At 39.9% G+C, this 23,270-nt stretch overlaps 1 protein-coding gene across 5 annotated transcripts in view; it reads left to right on the top strand.

The window, feature by feature from the left end:
• Window positions 1-23,270, top strand: part of CADPS2 (calcium dependent secretion activator 2) — a 530,263-nt gene that overhangs the window by 328,871 nt on the left and 178,122 nt on the right. For all 5 annotated transcript variants that reach the window (XM_039510109.1, XM_039510118.1, XM_039510136.1 and 2 more), the window contains 3 exons: window positions 6,970-7,036; window positions 18,458-18,566; window positions 19,458-19,661. In XM_039510109.1, the coding sequence (XP_039366043.1) occupies window positions 6,970-7,036; window positions 18,458-18,566; window positions 19,458-19,661 (380 nt within the window). The remainder of the gene's footprint in view (window positions 1-6,969; window positions 7,037-18,457; window positions 18,567-19,457; window positions 19,662-23,270) is intronic.

Here is a 23,270-nt window from a genome sequence, read left to right as displayed (position 1 = left end):
GAATAAATAGTACTATGTTCCCTCTCAGTTGTGATGCTTACATTACTTGACATTTCTCAAGATTTCTGCATCCTTAGCAGTCATAATTACAATAGAAGTTTGGGCTGATATGTTTTCATTTGTTGATGGTTTATTTAGTCCTCTTTCTCAAGAGCACAGAAAGTACTGAAATCAATCTGAGAATGTTTGTTACTAGGCTTTGATGACCCAGGTCATATTGTTGTCTTGCATCGGTTGTGCCTCTCATCCTCAACTGAAGGCAAAAAGAAAAAAAAAGGCTTAATCTTGTGGGGTTAAATAAAAGAAGGAATGCAGTGCAAGGAAGATTCCTTTTATGCAAGCAACACAGAACGTGCAGTGATGACTGAAAGTGCCTGTGGGCATTTGGTCCCTATTGGTTCTCACATCAAATGCAATGATGCCCACAGATAGCCTGTATTGTTGTCAGTTAAATGGGATCATGAGTGTCTGAAAGGTGTTTGAGAATGAACTGAAAATCATTTTCACAAGTGGATGATTACTTCTGCCACATGTTAACTGAACTCTATCAGAATGGCCCAGATTTTTGAGACTGCATTAATTGCTCTTTCAACCTTGACTGAGGTTTCTCTTTAAGAAAGCCCTTTGCTGGACTAAACTGCTATATGTATTGATTTTTCTTTATGTATTTTTTCATTGTCTGTGATCAATGAAGCCTTGGAAAAGTAGAGGATTTATCATTCAAGATGTAAATTGATTGCTTCATTCCTTAGAATGAAAAGCCGGACTAAAAAATTATCTGTGTTGAAGTAATAAGTCCTTTTCCCTTTTTTTTCAAGCAGTGAATAGTTCCAGTATTCCACCCACAATTAGATTTTTCAGCTATTCATTAGTGCTGATTTTTCATCAAAAACTAAATCCCTGAACTCTCACAGCATGAATTTAGTGCAAATAATCTGCCATCCTCTCTTTCATTTTTGACACATATGCCACCACATAATTGAAACTAAATTACAATATTTAACAATATGCTTTTGAACTTTTGTAGTATGTGGATATGTACTTTGAAAAACCTTTAAGTTTATTGTATTTAAAAAATGTCAGTTTTCTCATTGCAAATATTTCAGGAGTACAACATTCAGTAAATTTCTTTGATTTTCAGATAAAAGGATATTGACTGCCCTTACATTGTTATATAAATAAAATCAGCATCCATCACAGTTTTTATCTTATACAGAAAATTAATTATAAAAATTCCATGAAATGTGCATGAATTGTATTTTTGTTGTTGGAAAAAATACTGCAAACAGCATAGAATAGATTGTTTTAATCTATGACTTAATTGATTATAATACAATTCTGAGTTCTACAGCTCAACTCCTTATGTGGATTGAAAAATAAAAGGGAAATATAGCTTGTCCGTTTGACAAAACAGTGTTCAAGGCTATTATTAAAACAGCAAACGTTTAAGAAGGTTTTATTTTCTAAATAGTTTTGTGTTGAATTTCAATCCCTATTATTATTACTACTACTAATATTTATATTTGTTCGTATTGTCTTATCATCTAAAGGCCCTGATTCTGATTGGGGCCCCATTGTGCTAGCCTCAGATTACTGCCAAACTAAGAAAATGAGCCAATATACAAAGGTTGAGGGAGCGGGACAATCAAGTATATACATTGTTAATATATGTATAGATTTTATACTTGTGTGTTTGAAATTCTGTGATTACTAGGGTGACCAGACACAAGTGTGAAAAATCGGGATGGATGGGGGGTAATAGGAGCCTATATAAGAAAAAGACCCAAAAATCTGGACAGTCCCTATAAAATCGGGACATCTGGTCACCCTAGTGATTACATAGATCAATAAATAACAACTTTTCTCAACTTGCCTTCAGCCTACCCATTGAATGCTGGCCAGTTTGTAATAGGTGTTGTAACAAAAGTGGATCTTGAGAAATGGAGTTGAAGGTGAAGCTATTTAGTAATAAGCAACATGTAACTGTTTTTTCAGAGGCCTCCATCTAAATATGTAGCCAAATTGTAATAATTCAAGAACTACCTTTGACAATCTCTATGGTGGAACCAGAATTAGAGAGAGAGAGACTACATGTAGTATATGGTGCAATATTTTTGAGGAATATCATATCAGCTGTATCTGCATATATGTTTCAGTGTTTCCCAAAGAGAGAGAGAAAATCTATGAGAATGACTGCTGTGTCATTTTCAGTATGGCCGAAAATAATCAAAAGGGCATATACCCCAAGGTATAGTGTTAAGGGCATATTCTGTGCATGGAATGATTGATCAGTACGTGTAAATGAATGAAGGTACAGACAGGGATAGATTTAAGCAGCAAGCTGCAACTTTATTAACTGAGCGGAGGGCAGGGGTGCAGTATGCCCTCCCAGGCATTTAACTGGGTCCAATGTGGGATTACAGGGCTCCCACCATATAACTAATAACAAAGGGTAGGCCCTCCTAAGCCTAGCCCCTGTGATTCAGCTCACTTCTGAGCCTTTTGGCCCTTCTCCCTTGTGAGAGTATAGAGGGTACTAAGAGGGACACTTTGGTTTGCAAAGACTTCAGGTCTTCCCTTCTCCCAGAGGCACAAGGTCTGCCAGTGAAATCCCAGGTCTCCTTCACTCAGTGCTTAATTTGTAGTGAAAGAGCTGCTAGGGCTCAAGCAATTTTTTTAGTTTCATAATTGATGTGCCAAGCCCAGAAATGCCGGGGCGATGAACTGCCAAGTCCAGAGGTGCCAGGGCAATGAACTGCCAAGCCCAGAGGTGCCAGGGTTCAGCCCTGGCACAAATTAAGTATTGCTTTCACCTCTGGGAGCTGGCCTTTTTACTGTTATTCCCAATGAGCCCTGGCCAGAATTTGTCACAAACTAACATTCCTATAAATTCCTAATATGAAATTTCCAAGTGCTACTCCACACAGAATAAACGTTTAACTCTTTATGGTACCACAGGAGTTTTCCCATGTGCCATGGTAATTACTGAAATGTTCTACGGTAGGAAATAGCACTTCCCTTTACGGAGAGCACTGGAAGCGGGATTACTAGTTTAAGATTATTGTTGTGTGTTCATAGTGATTTGTAAAACCAAATGCCATAAGGCTTTGCTTCTCTGTGTTAAATCCCTGCTTTGTGTCAATAGTGCTAATTTCTTTGTTACCTAATCCTATGTAAGAACAGCAGATTTTAAAGTTAAGTAGGCAGCGTTTTCCTCCCCCTCTTTCTCACTCCCCAGAGAAAGCTGGTATTTAACATCTTACATTGGTTGGACTTACTAGAGGAATATAGGCTTTTCCCCCTATATTTTTGAACTGGTTTTGAGTTGATTGTTAATTGTGAGCATTGTGCCCATTTAAGTGACAGTAATAAAAAAAAGAGTATCAAAGAGAAGTTTTAATGTAAACAACCGTATGGGAAGAGAAGTTTAAAAAAAAAAACCCACCACCTTTTTTCTTATAGAAAGACTTCATTCAGAGATCAAATGTTCATGGATCATCATACAATTATGATTGTTATTTCTCAGTGCCATACTCATTTGGTCTCAGAGAAAACCCTTAGTGTGAGGTGTTCATTTTATGCTGCAGCCCTAATGGATTCTAGGCCTACAACCAGCATTGCTGGGTGTGAAAGGATTATCCTGGAGTTGGGGGATCCTCTGATGGCATAGAGATGGCTCCCTTTGTAACCGTCTCAGAGTAAGTCTATCCTGCAGTTAGGCAATTGTGGCTGGCCTGGGCCAGCTGACTCGGGCTTGTGGGACTTAGTGTAAGGAGCTGTTTAATTGCAGTGTAAATGTCTGGGATCAGACTCTAGGACCCTGCAAGGTGGAAGGGTCATAGAGCTTGGGCTGCAGCCTGAGCCGGAAGATCTACACAACAGTTAAACACCCCTGCATCCTGAGTCCCAGTCAGCTGGCATGGGCCAGCTGCAGGTGCCTAATTGCAGTGTAGACATACACTAAGGGGCCACACCCAGCAGTAAGTTCACATGGTCACGACGTTCCTGTGTCTCAGCACTTTCCAGCTGTTTATTCCTAGCTGCTGTGTTGGCCACATGAGACCATTGGCATGCAGCATGGGTTAAAGCATGGCTCCTCTGAGTTATGCCACAAGACTAGCTTGGCAGAGGGCAGGTTCAGAATTGAGAGATCACAAAGGTCACCTGTGCACCCCCTTTCCTGAGCTATGCTGTGGTCTCCTTTGTCCCCAAGGATGAGAGCAGTATTCTGTAGATGTTTTAGTTACTGTTCTTCAGACATGTCCATTCACACTTTTCCCTCCCCCAAACATGATCATTGAAATGAAAGAAATTACAAGGGGGAAGAATGGGTATGTGTTGGCAAAAAAGAATAAATGTTCCAACCTAGGGGAACGTGCTTACTTCTTTTAAAGTATATATGAAAAGTAAAACAAGTCACATTACACATTAGAGTATGTTTCTGGCACTCTGTGTGGTAAATACATATATTATTGGCAAACACTAAAAATTCTCACATAAAACACAGTTAAATATATGCTCCCAGTATGCCCTTTCTCTGACAGGTCTGATTTACACACCCTATTTCTTAAACTTTCTTTTTATCGAATTTAAGATAATCATACAATTGAGAGAAGATGGGAATTACACAGCAGGCTCTAGAGTATTCAGCCAGAACACAATCACACAGCAGTCCTGCAAACAAACCTCTGGTACACAAACCAAATTGTCTGATCTCACCAGCACAAAAAACCCCACAGTACTTAAGTAGAATTCTTACACATTTGTACCAGGGTATGAACTAAGGGAAGATAACTCCATGTTTTAATAATGAGGAGAGAGGTGCAGTGTGTGATATAACAAAATGATCACAGTCTGATTAAAAAACAGTTGTGTCCTACACATTCTCAGTGGGCAAAAGTTTATATTCTTCACCTGTAATAAGTATACAGTGCAAGAATCTATTTAGAAACACAAGAGTATTTTCTTCTGTCCCCTGCAAAAGTGAGTGGAAGGAACAAGTTACTGCTGACAGGATGCAGAACACAGGGGATTGAGCCCAAAAAGACAGCAGAAACCAGAGATCCGCAGGGAACCACAATCCCAACCCCTTGGACCTCAAGCAGCTGTCCCCTCTGTACTCCCATACAGCGATGGCTGCATGTTATAAGACGACCCTGTGCTATTGTGAACTCAGTGATCCCATTACACTCTGAGACATAGAATACACAGAGGAGAGTTAATGCTGCCTCTCTGATTTTTCTTGTGGAGCAGCTGATAGTTTGTAGGGTAGCATACCTCTTAGCCCCTCTGTGGCACTTTCCATCCCATGTCCTACCTTTTCTTAGTGAGGCAAGGTCCACAGGTCCTACAGTGAGTTTTCAGTCCTACAGTGAGTTTTCAGCCTTGCTTGAAGTTTTGGAGGCAGAACTAGCCCTGTCAGTCACCAGGAGACCTTAGCCTCCACCCTCCTTACTTGCAAGTAGACAGACCTCCTGCTGCAGAATTTCAGGATTGAAACCAGTCAGATTCTTGATACCATGATTCTCCTCAGTGCTTTAACCCAGGACTGTCAGTTTGCAGTGCTTTCTACAGTCTCATGTGGGTCTTTATTTCAAAGACTCTTTAATACCACTCTTGGTTGTCCTCAGACTCAAGGAAAAAGAGAAAGAAGTGCTTACCCGTGTTTGGGACTGGAGTTCCCATCACTATGTCAGAAAAGGAAAATGCATGATCAAGAATCCAAAAATCTGTGACCCTGAGATGCCTGCTATGGCACCATTAGTGCTGAGGACTCTTCTCATTTTGGCAGTGATTTCGATGCCTAGGACTCTGGGTTCCTCTTCTATATCCATAATTTTTGTGGGGCCTTCAGCACCTTCACCAGAGTTTATACCCCTGAGTATATGCTTTTCTGAGGAATGCCCTGTGAGTCCAGCCCCATCAAATCCAGACACTGAATTGCAATTTTGTATAAGGAGTTGGTTCCATGAATTATACTAGTTATCTTCAGTGCAGTCTGGCAGGCTCCTGGCCAGCTGCTGGGGCAGAGGGTTGTGTTGTTCTCCCTCAGGTTCTACAAGGAGTTCTCTCTCTCAGCTTTTCTGGGCTGTTGGGGATGTTCATTTCAGACCACCTTCTTTTGCCCTCTGACATTATGAGCAGGCTTGTCCTCCTCATGATTAGGAGTCTGACAATCATTAAAAAAAAACAGCCATAAAACTTGCTGCTAGTCTGCACCCTTCTGCTTCTTCTCAGATAACTACAGTGTTGCTCTTCTGCCCAAACTTTCACCAAAGTCTTGAATTCTCTGTCCCCGGGAACAAGAAGTCCAGGTTTTTATTCTCTATGCCAGGTGAATCTGTATTTGGGAACCTCAGTTTTATTTACATTAAAGAGAATGAAGTCCTGTTTCCTTGATGGCAGTTTTATATTTGAACATCTTCCCACCTTGGCACTATGGATGATGTTATACAAAACTTACCCGCACTCACCGTGTTGAAGAAGTAACAGCAAAAAATTAGAAATAGAAAGTAAATCTGCACGGAGCAAAAAGATGAGCCTGCAGTCTAATTATTTGACAAAAACACACGTGTGTGTGTGTGTGTGTGTGTGTGTGTGTGTGTGTGGCCATAAGCGTTCTAATTTGCTGTCGTGTTTCTATTCTATCTTTCCTTTTTTTTTTCCCAGTGTCAATTGCTTGCATAAAAGAGCCAAGCAGATTAGTCTTTTTAAATATCAATGCACTCAGTTTGTATCTGTTTCTCTTTGTCATATTTTTAATTACAGTCTAATTTTGAGTGAAAAGGAATATTTACACACTTACATTTTTAATGACTTGAATAAATAGAAGAGAAAATTTCTTCTGTTTGGAGATGACAATGCTTAATTTAAAGGAAGGCTTGATAGTAGTTGAATAATTTTTTTCATTGGCTCCTCTTTATATCACATTGATTATTCACAGATGACTTTTTTTTTTTAACTTGGCAGGTATTTATATGCTCTTGGACAGAAGGTTTGGAAAAGATGGAAAAAACGCTACTTTGTTCTTGTTCAGGTTAGTAGTTTCTTTGTCTAACAAGTTTGGATGGTAAAATTTCTGGAAATGTACTCTCAGAACGGTAACATCTTACCTGTGATTTCTGCAATGTTAAAGCAGCGTATTCTCCTTTGTAAATACATACCTTCCATTTATGTTCACAGAACTCCTCCAGATTTTTTAGCAGCCTCTCATCCTGCTGTTCCCCCATGCTTCCCTCCTGTAGCCCCCCCTGTTCTGCTGCCCTCTATCTCACAAAAAGGCTCAATTCTCTTCCTGCCAGGCTCTATTCTCTCCCTTTTTGTGGACCTTCTAGACGTGTAGAAAGTGAGCACCTTAGCAGGCCTAGGGGGGTGGATGGAGAGGTTGTGGGACAAACTCAGAGACCAGCTGAGTCCAATAAACTTAACTTCAATTATCTCTCACTCTCTGTTCTCAAGCTAGAATCTAGGGGAAAGCATTACAATAATTTTCTAACTGTGATGATCTTCTGCACTAGACATCAGTGCTTTATTTTGGCCCATATCAGTAAAGTTGGTGCATGATGTCAGCATGGCAGAATCATAACATGAAGTAGCTACAAAAATCAACAAGATTATATTATATGAAGAAACTGTGTGAATTTAATATTAGCTGTACAGTCAGGCCCTGTTTATTGATGTGATCTATACATGCTACTTGCCTTATGTTATCAGTGCAGGTGAAAGATTTGAAATAAACACATAACAATGCATATCAACCTGTTGTATTGATTCATTATTGATGTTCTTGGTGATCCTCCCTTCTCTTTCTGTCTCTTTCATATCCATTTGACCTACATCATTAAAGCACTAAGCACATAAAATTCAGTTATATGATAGATGCCTTCAACATGGTTTACACATGGTCATGAACTATTATTCAGGTGTGATGTTGGTGTGTAATGCTGATTGTGCAGGATGCTGATGTGAGAGTGTGATTAGTCCCTTTTATTGAGAAATTGTATCTCTGCATATTCATAGAATATCAGGGTTGGAAGGGATCTCAGGAGGTCATCTAGTCCAACCCTCTGCTCAAAGCAGGATCAGTCCCCAGACAGATTTTTGCCCCAGATCCTTAAATGGCCCCCTCAAGGATTGAACTCACAACCCTGGGTTTAGCAGACCAATCCTCAAACCACTGAGCTATTTAATAGTATAGGGTGGATACAATTGGCTCTTGAGTATTTGGAAATTCTAACAACCTCTGTTCTGTGATATAATTGTTTATTCCTTTTAAAATACAGTCACTTCTTTAGACGGCTATCTATCCATCCTTTTCAAACTGGAAAACAACAGGGGCACAATATCTTATATTTTAGAGAAGAAGAAAAAGCAGGCAGTTCTGATATTTTATCTTGCATATGATCTGGCAATATTTTCTTCTTCCAATAAGCCAAATAGAGAAACATTTCTCTTTTAATTGTAATTCATTCGTAGCTGTTCTTTTCATCATTAAATGCCAGAAGTCCATCTGCCCAGATATTGGTGCTCTTGTTATCTCAGAAATGTTGGTGCCCATAGGAATACAAGCTGTCAGGAACAGTATCCCTGATGATGCCACAGCACAACTGGTTGCTGAGCTCTGTGCCTTTATCCTCAGACACAACTATTTCAAATTTGATGACAATATATATCTCCAGATCAGTGGCACCGCTATGGGCACCCGCATGGCCCCACAATATGCCAATATTTTTATGGCTGACCTGGAACAACGCTTCCTCAGCTCCCGTCCACTCACGCCCCTTCTCTACCTACGCTACATTGATGACATCTTCATCATCTGGACCCATGGGAAAGAGACTCTGGAAAAATTCCACCACGATTTCAACAGCTTCCACCCCACCATCAACCTCAGCCTGGACCAATCTACACGGGAGGTCCACTTCCTAGACACTACGGTGCAAATAATTGATGGACACATTAACACCACCCTATACCGAAAACCTACCGACCGCTATGCCTACCTTCATGCCTCCAGCTTCCATCCCGGGCACACCACAAGATCCATTGTCTACAGCCAAGCACTGAGGTACAACCGCATCTGCTCTAACCCCACAGACAGAGACCAACACCTACAAAATCTCCAACAAGCATTCTCAAAACTACAGTACCCGCGAGGAAATAAGGAGACAGATCAACAGAGCCAGACGTGTACCCAGAAGCCTCCTACTGCAAGACAAACCCAAGAAAGAAACCAACAGGACTCCACTGGCCATCACATACAGTCCCCAGCTAAAACCCTCCAGCGCATCATCAGGGATCTACAACCCATCCTGGAGAATGATCCCACACTTTCACAGGCCTTGGGTGGCAGGCCAGTCCTCGCCCACAGACAACCTGCCAACCTGAAGCATATTCTCACCAGTAACTGCACACCGCACCATAGTAACTCTAGCTCAGGAACCAACCCATGCAACAAACCTCGATGCCAACTCTGCCCACATATCTACACCAGTAACACCATCACAGGACCTAACCAGATCAGCCACACCATCACCGGTTCATTCACCTGCACGTCCACCAATGTAATATATGCCATCATATGCCAGCAATGCCCCTCTGCTATGTACATCGGCCAAACTGGACAGTCTCTAAGGAAGAGGATAAATGGACACAAATCAGATATTAGGAATGGCAATATACAAAAACCTGTAGGAGAACACTTCAACCTCCCTGGCCACACAATAACAGATCTTAAGGTGGCCATCCTGCAGCAAAAAAACTTCAGGACCAGACTTCAAAGAGAAACTGCTGAGCTCCAGTTCATCTGCAAATTTGACACCATCAGCTCAGGATTAAACAAAGACTGTGAATGGCTTGCCAATTACAGAACCAGTTTCTCCTCCCTTGGTTTTCACACCTCAACTGCTAGAACAGGGCCTCATCCTCCCTGATTGAACTAACCTCGTTATCTCTAGCTTGTTTCTTGCTTGCATATATAAACCTGCCCCTGGAAATTTCCACCACTTGCATCTGAAGAAGTGGGTATTCACCCACGAAAGCTCATGCTGCAGAACGTCTGTTAGTCTATAAGGTGCCACAGGATTCTTTGTCATCTCACCAACTCAGTCAAATAAACTAAGCTCTATCTCAGAAATGTAAGAAAAAGAGGAAGGTTCTTATATGCTCTTCAAGTTTCTCAATGAACTAACAGTACCTACACCTTATCTCCTGGGTAGCAGAACTCTACAAGGGCATGAGCCACACAGCAGGTGCACATTTTATGCATAGAGAGACATGGTGAGTAAGATAATATCTTTTATTGGGCCAAATTTCTTTTTGTGGAAGAGACAAGCGTTTGAGCCACACAAAGCTCTTCTTCAGGTCTGGGAAAGGTACTCAGAGTATCTCAGCTAAATACAAGTTGGAACAGATTGTTTAGAGCTGTGACCTCTGGGAGTCCGCAGACTATGTCTAAAGGGTCTGGAAAAGGTTGTTGTTACCATAAAACAGTAGTTTACAACCTGTGGTCCACAGATTTCTAGCGGTCCACAGACTATATCTAAGATTTCCAAAGGGATCCACACCGCCATTCAAAATTTGTTAGTGGTCCACAAATGAAAAAAGGTTGAAAATCACTGGTTTAGAGTAAATAGTTGACACATTCTAAGAGACCATTCAAGGTGAAGTGGCCAATTAATACCTCTACAGTCATAGGATGAAAAAAAGGGAGGGGGGAGAGCTAGTAGATTACAGATTGTTGTAATAAACCATAAATCCAGTATCTGTATTAAATCCATCATTTTCAGTGTCTAGCAAAGTTATGAATTAAAGCTTCTAGGCTCATCCTTTGAAGATTTTGTGCAGGTTTCCTTTGAGGATGAAGATTGAGAGGTCAAATATGTAGTGATTGCCCACAGGCGATATGGTGCTTTTGTGTTTTATTATTTTCTGTATGAGTTCATTCGAGAGCGTAGTGATTGTCTCATTTCACCCACATACCTGATATTGGGGCATGTAGTACATTGGATGAGGTACACTACCTGTTGTGACAGGCACATGTAGGACCCCTGGATCTTGAAAGATGTGTTGTATGGGATATTGGTAGCAGTGGGGATATGTCTGCAGGTTTTGCATCTGTTGTTCTGGCAGGATCTTGTGCCACTTTGAGTTGCTGTGTCCTCGTCTGTGGGGACTTTGCTTCTGACGATGAGCTGAGTGAGGTTGTGGGCTTGTATGAGGGCCAGAAGAGGGGATTCTGGCAATATTTCAGGATGGTGTCCCCATCGACTATATGTTGTAGTTGTTTAATGATAGTCCCATACGGGTCCCAGCATAGGGTAGTAGGTGACAACTAGGGGTGTGTGGTCAGAGTAGTTTTTTTCCCATAATGAAGCAGGTTCTCGTGGGATATTTGAGTGGCTCATTCCATGATATGACCTACTTCTCTGGTGGAGTGTCCTTGTTTGTTGAAGGCTGTTTTAAGTGTGTAAAGGTGTGTATCCTGGACTGTCTCCTCAGAGCATATTCTGTGGTATCTAAGTGCCTGGCTGTTGATAACAGCTTTTTTGGTGTGATTGGGGTGGTTACTGGATCAGTGAAGGGAGGTGTGGTGGTCCTGTGGGTGTCTTGTATATAGTTATCTGTAGGGCTTCATTGTTGAAGTTGATTGTGGTGTCCAGGAGGTTGATCCTGGTGTGGAAGTGTTCTAGAGAGAGTTTGATGAGTGGGTAGTGGTTGTTGAAGTTGTGGTGGAAATCTGTGAGGGAGTTTAAGTTGTCTGTCCAGAATATGAAAATATCATTGATGTATCTCAGGTATAACACTGGTTTCATAGTGCATTAGTCCAGAAATTCTTCCTCAAGGTGGCCCATGAAATCCTGGCCTCATAGACTTTATGCATAAAAATGTGACTACTACAAAAGAAAGTGGAAACACGCCTTATAATCACAGAGCCCAGTGAGTGTTGATTTTCTAGATTTATTTTAAAATCTTTTTTACTAGGAACTTTTACAATTTGAAAATATTTTAGGTTAAATATATATTTTTTTGCTTTACCTTTATACTGTAAGAAGGATTTTTTTATTAGCAGTACAGTATATTGTTGTGCTTGGGAGTATGATTACATCAGTTAAATAGCCAGTAAAACATAAGGGTAATAGAAAGGGTAACTAAAGAATTTATAGCAGGTGGTAACACCTGTGCCTCCCTGATTCCAGCCCAAACAATCTGCCACCGTGTTGTGAGATAGCACAGAGAATCTGTAGTGACCCAGATGGGAGTATAGGGAAGGGGGTTGTGGCTCAGGTTCAATCACAGAGTTTTCTGTGGTGGGGGATCATTACTATAATTAGAACCAGTGGCTATTGACAAGTCTGTCTGTAATCGGCAGTATGTGATTCATGAAAAAAATATTTGGAAAGATAGCAAATGTGAGCTCAAAATTACATGCCAGATGGGTACAGCTGTGAGTGTGTTGTTCATATCCAAGTGAATACACAGCATTACTCTAGCTTAGAATGGTGATGGAGGGTTTAACATACATTTAAAAGAGTAGCAGTGAACAAAAATACATTTTTTTTTCTTTCCTCCTTATTGTAAGCCCTTTTTAGCAGGGACTTGTCTCTTATTTGTTCTACTAAGTACCTTGCACACTTTTGAGTGCTGCAAAAATAATTAACACTAATAATAATGTTGTGGCAGGAGCACTGATTCCTGATGAGACAAAAGATGATGCAACTAAAACAATGTTTTTGGAATATACAAACACCTTCATGTCTTTAGCTGAGCAGATCCAGTTACCCAATTATTTCAATAATCGTACATCAGCAGCCTTCATAGTTTATAGATTGTAATAGACTTAATTAACTTTTATATGTTTATTATTATTTGGATTTATATAAACTATTATAGTGCCCACAGTTTCAAATCAGGATCAGGGTCAAGTTTTGCTGGACATTGTATAAATACATAGGAAGATTTGGTCACCAACTCAAAAATCTTAAAATCTCATGGAAGACAAAACTCATTGGATGAGTGTAACAGACAGTAGGAAGGAATGGAATGCAGGGAATGGGAGGTTAACATTATTAATGTTACATAGGCTAACAGTTTGCACCACTTTAGGATTTTGAATTACATTATTTTTAAAACAATTCTAAATATTCCCTAGGAAATGATAACCCTCAAGCACCCTTTATGATGTGGCTCTGTACCTGCTGATTATCCACTCCTTCCTATTAGGTTTTATATATACAGTACCTAAAAAACTATCTTCAAAACTCCCTCAGACCATGGGCGTCCTCTATCCCTAGGGTGGCCAACTGTCTAATCGCACAAACCCAAAGATCCTTGCCCCGCCCCTGCCCCATACCTTCCCCAAGGCCATGCCCCCCATTACATCCGCCCTTCCCCACGTTGCTCGCTGTTCCCCACCCTCACTCACTTTCACCAAGCTGGGGCAGAGTGTTGGGGTCTGGGAGGGAGTTTGGGTGCAGGAGGTAGCATGGGGTGCGGGCTGTCGGAGGGCATTTGGGTGCAGGGAGGTGCAGGGTGCAGGCTCTGGGAGGGAGTTTTGGGGCAGAAGTGGGTGTGGGGTCAGGCTCTCGGAAGGAGTTTGGATGCAGGGTGCAGGCTCTGGGCTGGGGCAGGGGGGTTGGGTGCAGGAGAGGGTGTGGGATAGGGCTCTCGAAGGGAGTTTTGGTGCGGGAGGGGATGCAGGGTGTGGGCTCCAGGAGGGAGTTTGGGTGCAGGGTGCGGGCAATAGGCTGGGGCAGGGGGTTGGAGTGCAGGGTGTGGGCTTTGGGAGGGAGTTTGGATGCAGGAGGCGGTGCGGGTTCTGGGCTGGGGCAGGGGCTTGGGGTGTGGGAGGGGGTGAGGAGGTCAGCGTTTACCTCAGGCGGCTCCCAAAAGTGACTGGCATATCCCTCTGTCTGTGACTCCTAGGTGGGGGGCCAGGAGGTCTCCATGCGCCACTGCCCATAGGCACCACCCCCGCAGCTCCCATTGGCCACAGTTCCCGGCCAATGGGAGCTGCAGAGTCGACACTCGGGGCGGGGGCAGCATGTGGAAACCCCCTGTCCTCCAGGGGCTGCAGGTATGATGCCGGCCGCTTCTGAGAGCGGCGCTGAGCCCAGGCAGGTAAGGGAGCCTGCCTTAGCCCTGCTGCTGCACTGGACTCTTAATGCCCAAAATTTCCTAGTTTGGCTGAAGTAGACCCTGGGAGATAGAGCGTGATTCCAAGAGACTCCCGGCGAAACTGAGAGGGTTGGCAACCCTGTCCATCCCTATAGGTAATTGTCTGTTTGGGCCCTGACCCACTGATCAATTATGGATCATATTCTCTCTGTAACTGTGGTCCTGGACCATGAAGGTATTGCCAGAGTGTGCTCATGCCCACCTGGTAGTCAAGCTTTGAACCCTATACTCCACCTCCTAGAGTCTGGAACTGATGAGAAGATATGGAAAACTTGGAGCCATATGTCCCCCAAATCTTCCCTCTCTATGAATGAAAACTTGTCTGCTCCCTTCCACCTGCCTTCTGGTGGGGAATGCTTCACCTTATGGGCTGGGTCTCCTTTTAAAAATTGGTATACCTTGGTGAAATTGTTTTACAGCCCATTTTCAGGTTTGTAATAAACAAACACAAAATTTTAGTAGCTTTACGTTTTGTTATAAATAAACTTTACCATGCAAGCTAATTAAACATATGTGTGAGACCCTGATGTTTGGCTCTGTGGAAATTATGACCTTCAGAGAACTCCAATTACAGACAAAAAATTTACATTTCTTCCTACCTAACAGTGCTTAATTTGTGCCAGAGCGTGCCCTGGCTGAGCCCTGACACCGCTAGGCCTGGCATTTCATAGCCCCAGCACCTCTGGGCTTGCTGCATGAGTTGTCAGGGCTCAAGCAAGTTTTTTACACTAACGAGTCTTCCATTACATTTTAAGCACTACAACCTAATATTGCTATTTAAGAAGATAGATCAGTTCTATTTTTATCTGAAAATATCTTGTCTCTAGCTTCAGGCTTTCCATTTTTGACAGTTATTTGATGAATTATCAGGGGAGACTTCCTTTAGCCCAATTACTTGAAAATGTATTTCTCCACTTTTCCAGCTTTTGTTTATGATGAAACAACAAAATGTATATTTTCATAGATGTGTAGATTCCAAGTCCAGAAGGGACCATGGTGATCATCTAACCTACCACAGGCCTAGAAGTTCCACAAAATAATTCCTCGAACATATCTTGTAGAACAAAATCCAATCTGGATTTAAAAGGAGTCAGTGATGTAGAATCCAGCACAATCCTTGGTAAATTGTTCCAGTGGTTCATTATTCTCAAAATTATGCCTTATTTCCAGTCTGAATTTATCTAGATTCAACTTCCAGTCACTGGATCTTGTTATACCTTTCTCAGCTATGTTAAAGAGCCTATTATTAAATATTTGTTCCCTGAGCATATTGTTGTTTTGTTGTCCACATGATGTTCCTGTTTAGCATCTTATGTGGCCACTGACAGAGATAGGTAGCAGACTAAATGGACCATGATATAATCCAATAAGGAAATTCCTGTGTTCTCATGTTTTCTGAAGGATTTTCTAGTGATTTTATTCTCTTTGTCTTAGGATTTGAAAAGGTTTAGGTTTTATATTTTTAAATAAAATCTAAAATGTGGGGCTGATTTTGAGGAATGTCCCATTAGAAAAATGCAAGTAAAGCCAACAGACTATGGGTAGGTTTACACTTACCTTCCGGGTCGACGCGGTGAGTTCAACTTCTCGGAGTTCGAACTATCGCGTCTGATCTAGACGAGATAGTTCGAACTCCGGAAGCGCTGCGGTCGACTCCGGTACTCCACCACTGCAAACGGCGGTGGCGGAGTCGACAGGGGAGCCGCGGAGTTCGACCCCGCTGCGTCTGGACGGGTGAGTAGGTCGAACTAGGGTACTTCGAATTCAGCTACGCTATTCACGTAGCTGAATTTGCATACCCTAGTTCAACCCCCCTTCTTAGTGTAGACCAGGCCTATGTTGCACAGTCCGTGGGAGACTACCTTGTGATGCAAAACCGTGCAGGAGATATTAGCAGTCAGCCTAGTACCAAGTAATTCACAATGTCTTCACAGGTGTACAGTAACTGCAGGAAAAACTGGAATATAATCATTATAACGATTAGTTAATTACTAACTACCTCTATGATGCAAGTCATTGGTGTGATATTGTTATTTAAAGCTGCTAGTCTGAGAAAACCGATATGGATACAGAACAAACTGAATCAGCTGGTAAGAACAACCTGTGTTTTAGTGTATAGCCAAATGCAGGAACATTCAGCTAGGAACAAAGATTGTAGGTCACATTTACAAGATGGGTGTCTGTATCCTGGGATTTGGTGATGCTGAAAAGGACTTCAGGGTCATGGTAGATAATCAGTTGAATGTGAGGTCTCAGTATGATGCTGTAGTTAAGAGAGCAAATATGATCCTTTGGTGTATAAGCAGGTGAATATCAAGTAGAAGTAGAGAGGTGGTATTGTCTCCGTATATGGCATTAGTAGACCATCACTGGAATGTTGTCTCAGTTCTGGTATCAACACTTCAGAAAGGATGTTGAAAAATTAAAAGGGGTTCAGAAATGAGCTGCAAGGATGATTTGCAGTCTGAAAAAACATGCCTTTTAGTTGAGAGAATTAAATACAAAATATATTTAGTTTATCCAGGAAAAAGTTAAGTGACTTGATCCTTGTCTACAAGTATCTGAATGTGGAAGAGTTCTTCTTTTAGTAGATGGGTCTTTGATCTAGGCAGAAAAAGGCACAACAAGATCTAACTGTTGGAAACTGAAGCTAATGAATTCAGAAATAAAATGTAAATTTTTAGCTGTGAGGGTAATTAACTGTTGGAACAACATACTTTGGGATCTGGTAGATTCTCTATCACCTGTAGTCTTTGTAAATCAAGACTCATTATCTTTCTAAATGATATGCATTAGCTTATACAAAAAGTATGGGCTTCCTGCATACCTGAGCAAGGTTCTATGGCCTGTGTGGTTCAGGGGGTCAGACTAGCTGATCATAATGGCCTGTGTGGCCTTAAAATCTATGAATCTGTGTGAAAGAAAATTTTAATCATTTTGGCCAGATTTGGCCCTTACTCATGTTGAGCTGTACCTTACTCCTAGGGCAGTCCCATTTAAATTGGTGGACCAAGCTTGAGGAGCAAGGTTGCTGCTCAGTGTGAGTAAAAGAATCTGGCTCTTAGCTAGCATGTGCTGCTCATCTTAATATTTATAGAAGTATCAGACTAAATTAAATAAATATTTTAAGTAACCGATAATATAAAAAATCTACATACAGAATCTCATATATGTACATATGCACTTTATAGTTTAATTTATCCTTAGTTCATTTATGTGAAAAATTAAACAGAAGGGTTGGTCTTGTGGTTAAGATATTTGACTGGGACTCAAGATATTTAGGTTTTGTTCCTGTCTCACCATGACTGCCTTTGCGACACTGAATAAGTCACTTAATCTTTTTGTCCCTAGTTTCCCCTGTAAAATGGGATCATACTCCACTTGTCTGTTTTGTTCATTTAGAGTGTAAACTCTGTGGGCAGGGACTGTTCACTTACTATGTGCATCTACCCCTACCACAATGGGGCCCAATCTTTTTGGGGGCCCTTAAAACTACTGTAAAACAACAAATAATAACTAAAACAATGCAATACATTTTCAAAGCAGTGTACAGGAATTTAGCTACCCACATTCCATTATTATTATACTTGACATTCATATTGCACCTTTTGTCTGAGTATGTCAAAGCTCTGATTAATTCCAGTAAAAATCACACAGCAAAATGTACATGCACCGTTCTGAAAATGTACTGAGATAGAGATCTGTTGCCTTTTTTTTTTTCCGATGTGATGCATAATTTGGCTAAGCACCTGCCGAACCCATTGAATTCAGCTGGAGTCAGCTGTTGAAATTTGACTTCAGATGAGGGTTGTTAGTGAATGATGTACTGATTGGGTCTAGAATGGAGAAACCTGAAAAGGCTGATTTAGATAAAAATTCAAAAGCTCCACCATAGCTTTCCACCCAGCCCCATGTGAAACTTGGGGTTCTCTTCCTCCCCATACTACAGACTATAGGTAGCTCTTACCTCTATTGATTAGGAGTGACCAGACTGCACACTCATTTATCCCCACTGGCTGATTGTATGCATTTCCCTCTGTCAGCAGTTTCTTTTCCACAAGGTAGTCTGCTTTTAGTCTTCTGGCAACTGATCCTCTTCAGAGGATGACTTATGGCACTTTCTCACCCCCTTGGTTTGAGCATTTAGAAGATGTGAAGTAGCATTTCTTCTGCTTTCTGTATGTGTCTTGTTGTTTGTGTTGTATAACACCAGTCAATTGTCATCTGGCATGTAAACATATGAAATGCAATGTAACAAACCAAAACTCATGTTCTTATTCAGGTAAGCCAGTACACATTTGCAATGTGCAGTTACAGAGAAAAGAAATCTGAGCCTCAGGAATTAATGCAGCTTGAAGGATACACTGTGGATTATACAGCTCCTCACACAGGTACACTTGATGCTATTACAAAAGTTTTACAGAGTATGTACAACAGCAAATTCATTTTACTTATTATCTTTGATTTTTCTGTCAGTCAATATGATAACGTTTATTTTCTGTCAGCGGCTGAAGGTTTTACAGTTACTCCTCTGAGATTTTCAAGTAGGAAAATCATGCTTTAGAAAGAAGGAAGTTTGTTGAAAGAAAAAGAAAGAAAGAAAGATCAAAAAATTCAAACTAAAGTGTCCAAAAGGTCACAGAGCCATTTGCACTAAAACAAAAACACACCTATCAGGGAAACATAGTAAACCAATATCTTCCCCTTTCTTCCTATATTGTTAGTATTGATAGTAAACATTGACAAAGAGAACTCAGCAGGACTCTACTGAATGAAGTCTGTTATCTAAAGCCACACACTTCAACACTGCAAGAGTTGGCATGGTCTAGTATATTTATACTAGAATCAGAAGCCAGGAATTTATAGGTTATAATCCTGACTGAGGAAGTCAGTTAACAGCTCTGCCTCAATTTCTGGACATGAAAATAGGAGTGATCAAAATTACCTACACATCAGGGATGTTGAGAGGCTTGATTAGTTTGTTTGTGCGGTGGTTTGTAGATGAAAAGTGATACATGAGTGCTAAATATTATTATTAGTCTCTCTCATTCTTGACTCCAATGGGAAACAGATTAATCTTTGCATGGCCTGTATATATTATGACTACACACTACCATTTAATGGCTGTGCTGCAAATTTTGTCATGCTTCTTGAGCACAAATACCTATTTAATTCATTTGATGATCTTAAAAATATTGGCATCCAGTTAGTTAACATACTAAATATGTATTTAATATTCACATTAAAAATCACTGATGCCATTGTGCACTGATATTTTGCAGGTCTTCAGGGGGGGCGAATGTTTTTCAATGCTGTTAAAGAAGGAGATACGGTAATATTTGCCAGTGATGATGACCAGGATAGAATACTATGGGTTCAAGCAATGTACAGAGCAACAGGCCAGTCATATAAACCCATTCCTGCAAGTCAAGCACAGAAGATGAATCCAAAGGGAGGAAATGTCCACATGGAATTATCACAGCTTTGTAAGTATTTATTTATTTTATTTTTATTTTATATTTTTTTTGTTTTGGTTTATAAAAAGTGAAGCATGGAATGGCTCCCTCAGGGAACATTAAGCAGGAGTGATTAGCAGGGAGGATGTTTCCTGCTAGTTTGTTCTTATCTGAAAGCTCTTTAACCCAGAGTATCATTAACAGCCAGAGAATGTCTGATTTGAAGGTCATTGTTGCTATTGTAAATTATGAAAATATAGCAATTAACTATATACGGGTTAAAGTCGAACCACATATTGCCATGGAGATAGCATTTGCTGTAGAATATATTTTTCTGAGTGTTAACCATTACAGTGATCAATAGGAAAGCATTATTTTATCCTCATCAATCCATTAGCTTATAATCTGCTTTTCTGTGCACCCAAATATATTATTCAAATATGTTAATGCAAACATAAGATAGAGAGGTGGATGGCCTAGATGGGCTGCAAGATTTCCATACATCCCCAGAGGATACTAAATTATGTGTTAAATCTTCAAAGCATTCAGACAAAGCATGAAGGTGCTAGAGCTTTAATAAAGCACCAGAATATTTTAACATAGGCAAAACTTATTTTTCCATAGCCTCATTCTCAGAAATGGCTGAACCATTTTGGCTGAAGTTTTCCCCCCAAAAGTACCAACCTGAGGCAGAAACCCAGCATATACAATTTCAGCCCAAACAGTTGAAGTTGTACAGAGTTATAAGCAACTGGAATCAGAATTTTATAATGGCTAATGTTGAGCAACCTGAATAGAGGCGGTGCTACCAGTCTCTCATATAATCACACCCCCTCTGATGCAGCCCACGTCATGCTGACTCTGCTGTCATATTCTGTTCGAAGTCACTGTGGGTTGAAGAGAAAAGCTAATTTCAAATAAACCACACGTGCTTTTACTGATTAATTCCTTGACTTATCAAAGCACTTAAACACATCCCGCTTGAGCAAACACTGAAACACATGCTTAACCTTAAGCACATGCTGAATTTCCATTGACTTCATATTAACAGCTGGGTGAAACCAGGAGTTATGGTTTTACTTTACTTCTACTTTTGCAAAGCCTATCCATAAGTGAGGTTGCTTCAAGTTAGGCACGTGCATAAGTGCTTTGCTGAATCTGGGTCTACTTCTTAAATTAAAAGATGGCATTTCTCAAAACATTACTTTAAAAAAAATCAAATATGAGCAGGTTTGAATAAATACCCACATCTCTTTAGACCACAAAAGTTTAAAGCAGTCTACTAGCAGACTTTGAAAAGATTGGTATGTCTGATACTCTTAACAGTTGCCCTATAGCTACTGAAAGTCTTCTGTAATCTAGGGTTTCCTTATACCTGGTAGCAGAATGATGAATTACAGTTCTATCAACATATACACAAATATTTTGTATAATAAAGGTGAACTTGGAAATATTTTGTTGGAAATTTAAAGCTCTTTTTAGAATATAAAGGGAAGGGATTTAATTCTTATTTATTTAAAAAAAAATCAAATGTTAACTTCTGCTGTATTTGAATTTGGAGCATTAAAAATGCCATACTGACCCATGATAGTGCTTCATTTTCAGTCACTCCTAGCTTATTTTTATTTGTGAACCAGTTTCTTTTTTCCAGATATGTCAGAAACATTCACTGAAGACTAAGGGCCTGAATCAACTCCTGTTGAAATCAGTGGAGCCTTTTCATTGATTTTTAGTGAGAGTTAGACCAAGCCCTGTGGTCCATTAAATTAAACAATTAACCTATTTATGGTTCCTGAACAGAAAAGGGCACGTTAATTTCACATGTACCTAATCCAGAGATGACACAGATAGTACTGCTGGGGGCGGGGAAGTCAAATATGAACTGAAAATAAGCAGGAGCAATTTCAGTCCTCCTTATGTTTTTTTCTCCATAAAGTTGAGGGAGTGAACAGAAGTTAAAAAGGAATTGCATTTTTATTATATCATTATGGTGGTCAAGGTGTCACTTTTTTACCCTGGTGGGCAAACCAGAAAGTCTCAAACTCATTGCTTCAAGGATCTGATGAAGCAAATTTTTATTCTAAATAATGCTAAAATTTAGTGCTAATCGAATTTTGAAACCACAGCCATGGTCTTTTAATCTTCCAAACAAGTTCTTATGTTTTTAATTATGCAGTTCAACTTTATTTTATTTTATTTTTGTGGGGAAAGGATTGGAAAAGATGAACAGTTACTAGAGTGTAAACACTGTAGAGTAAATGGTAAACTATTCTTTTAATTATTATTTCCTGCTCCCCTATAGCTGGCAAAGGTAAGTTTTTAACTATTCTTTTCTTTTTTAAAAATCTGGAGTGGTATATTTCCCATTTAATGTTTGATATTAGTACATTAAGGTTTTTTATTGACTTTTGAAGAAAAATATAAAATGCAAATATTGGTAGGAAATGGGTATTGGGACTAAGTACCATTAAGTATGTATATCTGAAAACTTTGTTTTGGTTTTCCCAACTTATCCTGTACCTGGGTCTGCTGTCACAGACTCCATTGACTTCAGTGAGACTTCATACATGTTCAACTGTCCATATTAATGCATCTGGATGTTAGGTCAAAGTCTCATTGTGTAACAACACACACGCCACTGATTTCAAATTAAGCATCAAAAGAAATATATACTTTTTTTAAAATAAGAAAAAAGATCTTGTACCTGTAATTATGCAGAGAAGAATTAAGTCCCAAAAGCTTAAGTAAGCTGCTGCTGAGTACATGTTATGCACAAGAGACACAGCACAAAGGAACATTATGTATTCTTTTTTCTGTGACCTGCTGTAATGTTTAAAAAAAAAAATACTCAAAGTAGATATTTATACAAGAAGCAATTGTTACTAAGAAATGCAGAAAAAAATCTATTTATTACATTGACATGGATTGTGTCTAGGGAAATATTTCTATTAATGTAGAACATTTTGGAAACAATATTCAAAATAATTTCACAACATAGTTTAATACTTTGAATCAAATATTATCTTGTTGATGCCCAAGTGTATCTCTTTAAACTTATTTAAAATATTAATTTGAACTATTTACTTCTTATATTTAGGAAAGGACCCTTCAAATTACTGTGTGTGAAATACAGTCTAAGTTTGTGATTAATGGTAGGCCACTTGTATTCAGAAAAGAAATGTTAATCTTTTTAAAAGGTGTTTAATCATACATGCAGTTGCTTCTTAAATGCTAAGAAATAATATGCTGCTGTTTCTGTAGATGATCATCTTATACCTTAAATCATCAATGTACTGTCACACTGTTTATTTGCTACATCCACCTTGGTGAAATCTGTCACATGGATTTGACTCTTGCTTTGACAATGCAAAGCCAAGTGATATGAATTAGTTTGTGCATCTTTTCAAGATATGATGCTGCAGAACCTTCAGCTTGAATTAAATAATTCTTCCATCTACAAATACAGCTGAAAGTTGGAGTTGACATGGATCAATATGATCTGGGGCTAAATTTCTAAATGTGACTGATTATGTTAGCATCATGCCCGCAGATCAATATTGAGTTTTATTATGAACCTGACTCTATAATTGGGTTTAATCAATAAACTTTTGTCTCCCTTTCTTTAGAAATTTTAGGTTT

This window comes from Mauremys reevesii, linkage group 1 (genome assembly GCF_016161935.1).
Source record: "Mauremys reevesii isolate NIE-2019 linkage group 1, ASM1616193v1, whole genome shotgun sequence".
Lineage (NCBI taxonomy): Eukaryota > Metazoa > Chordata > Testudines > Geoemydidae > Mauremys > Mauremys reevesii.
This window is presented reverse-complemented; position numbering and strand designations above follow the sequence as displayed.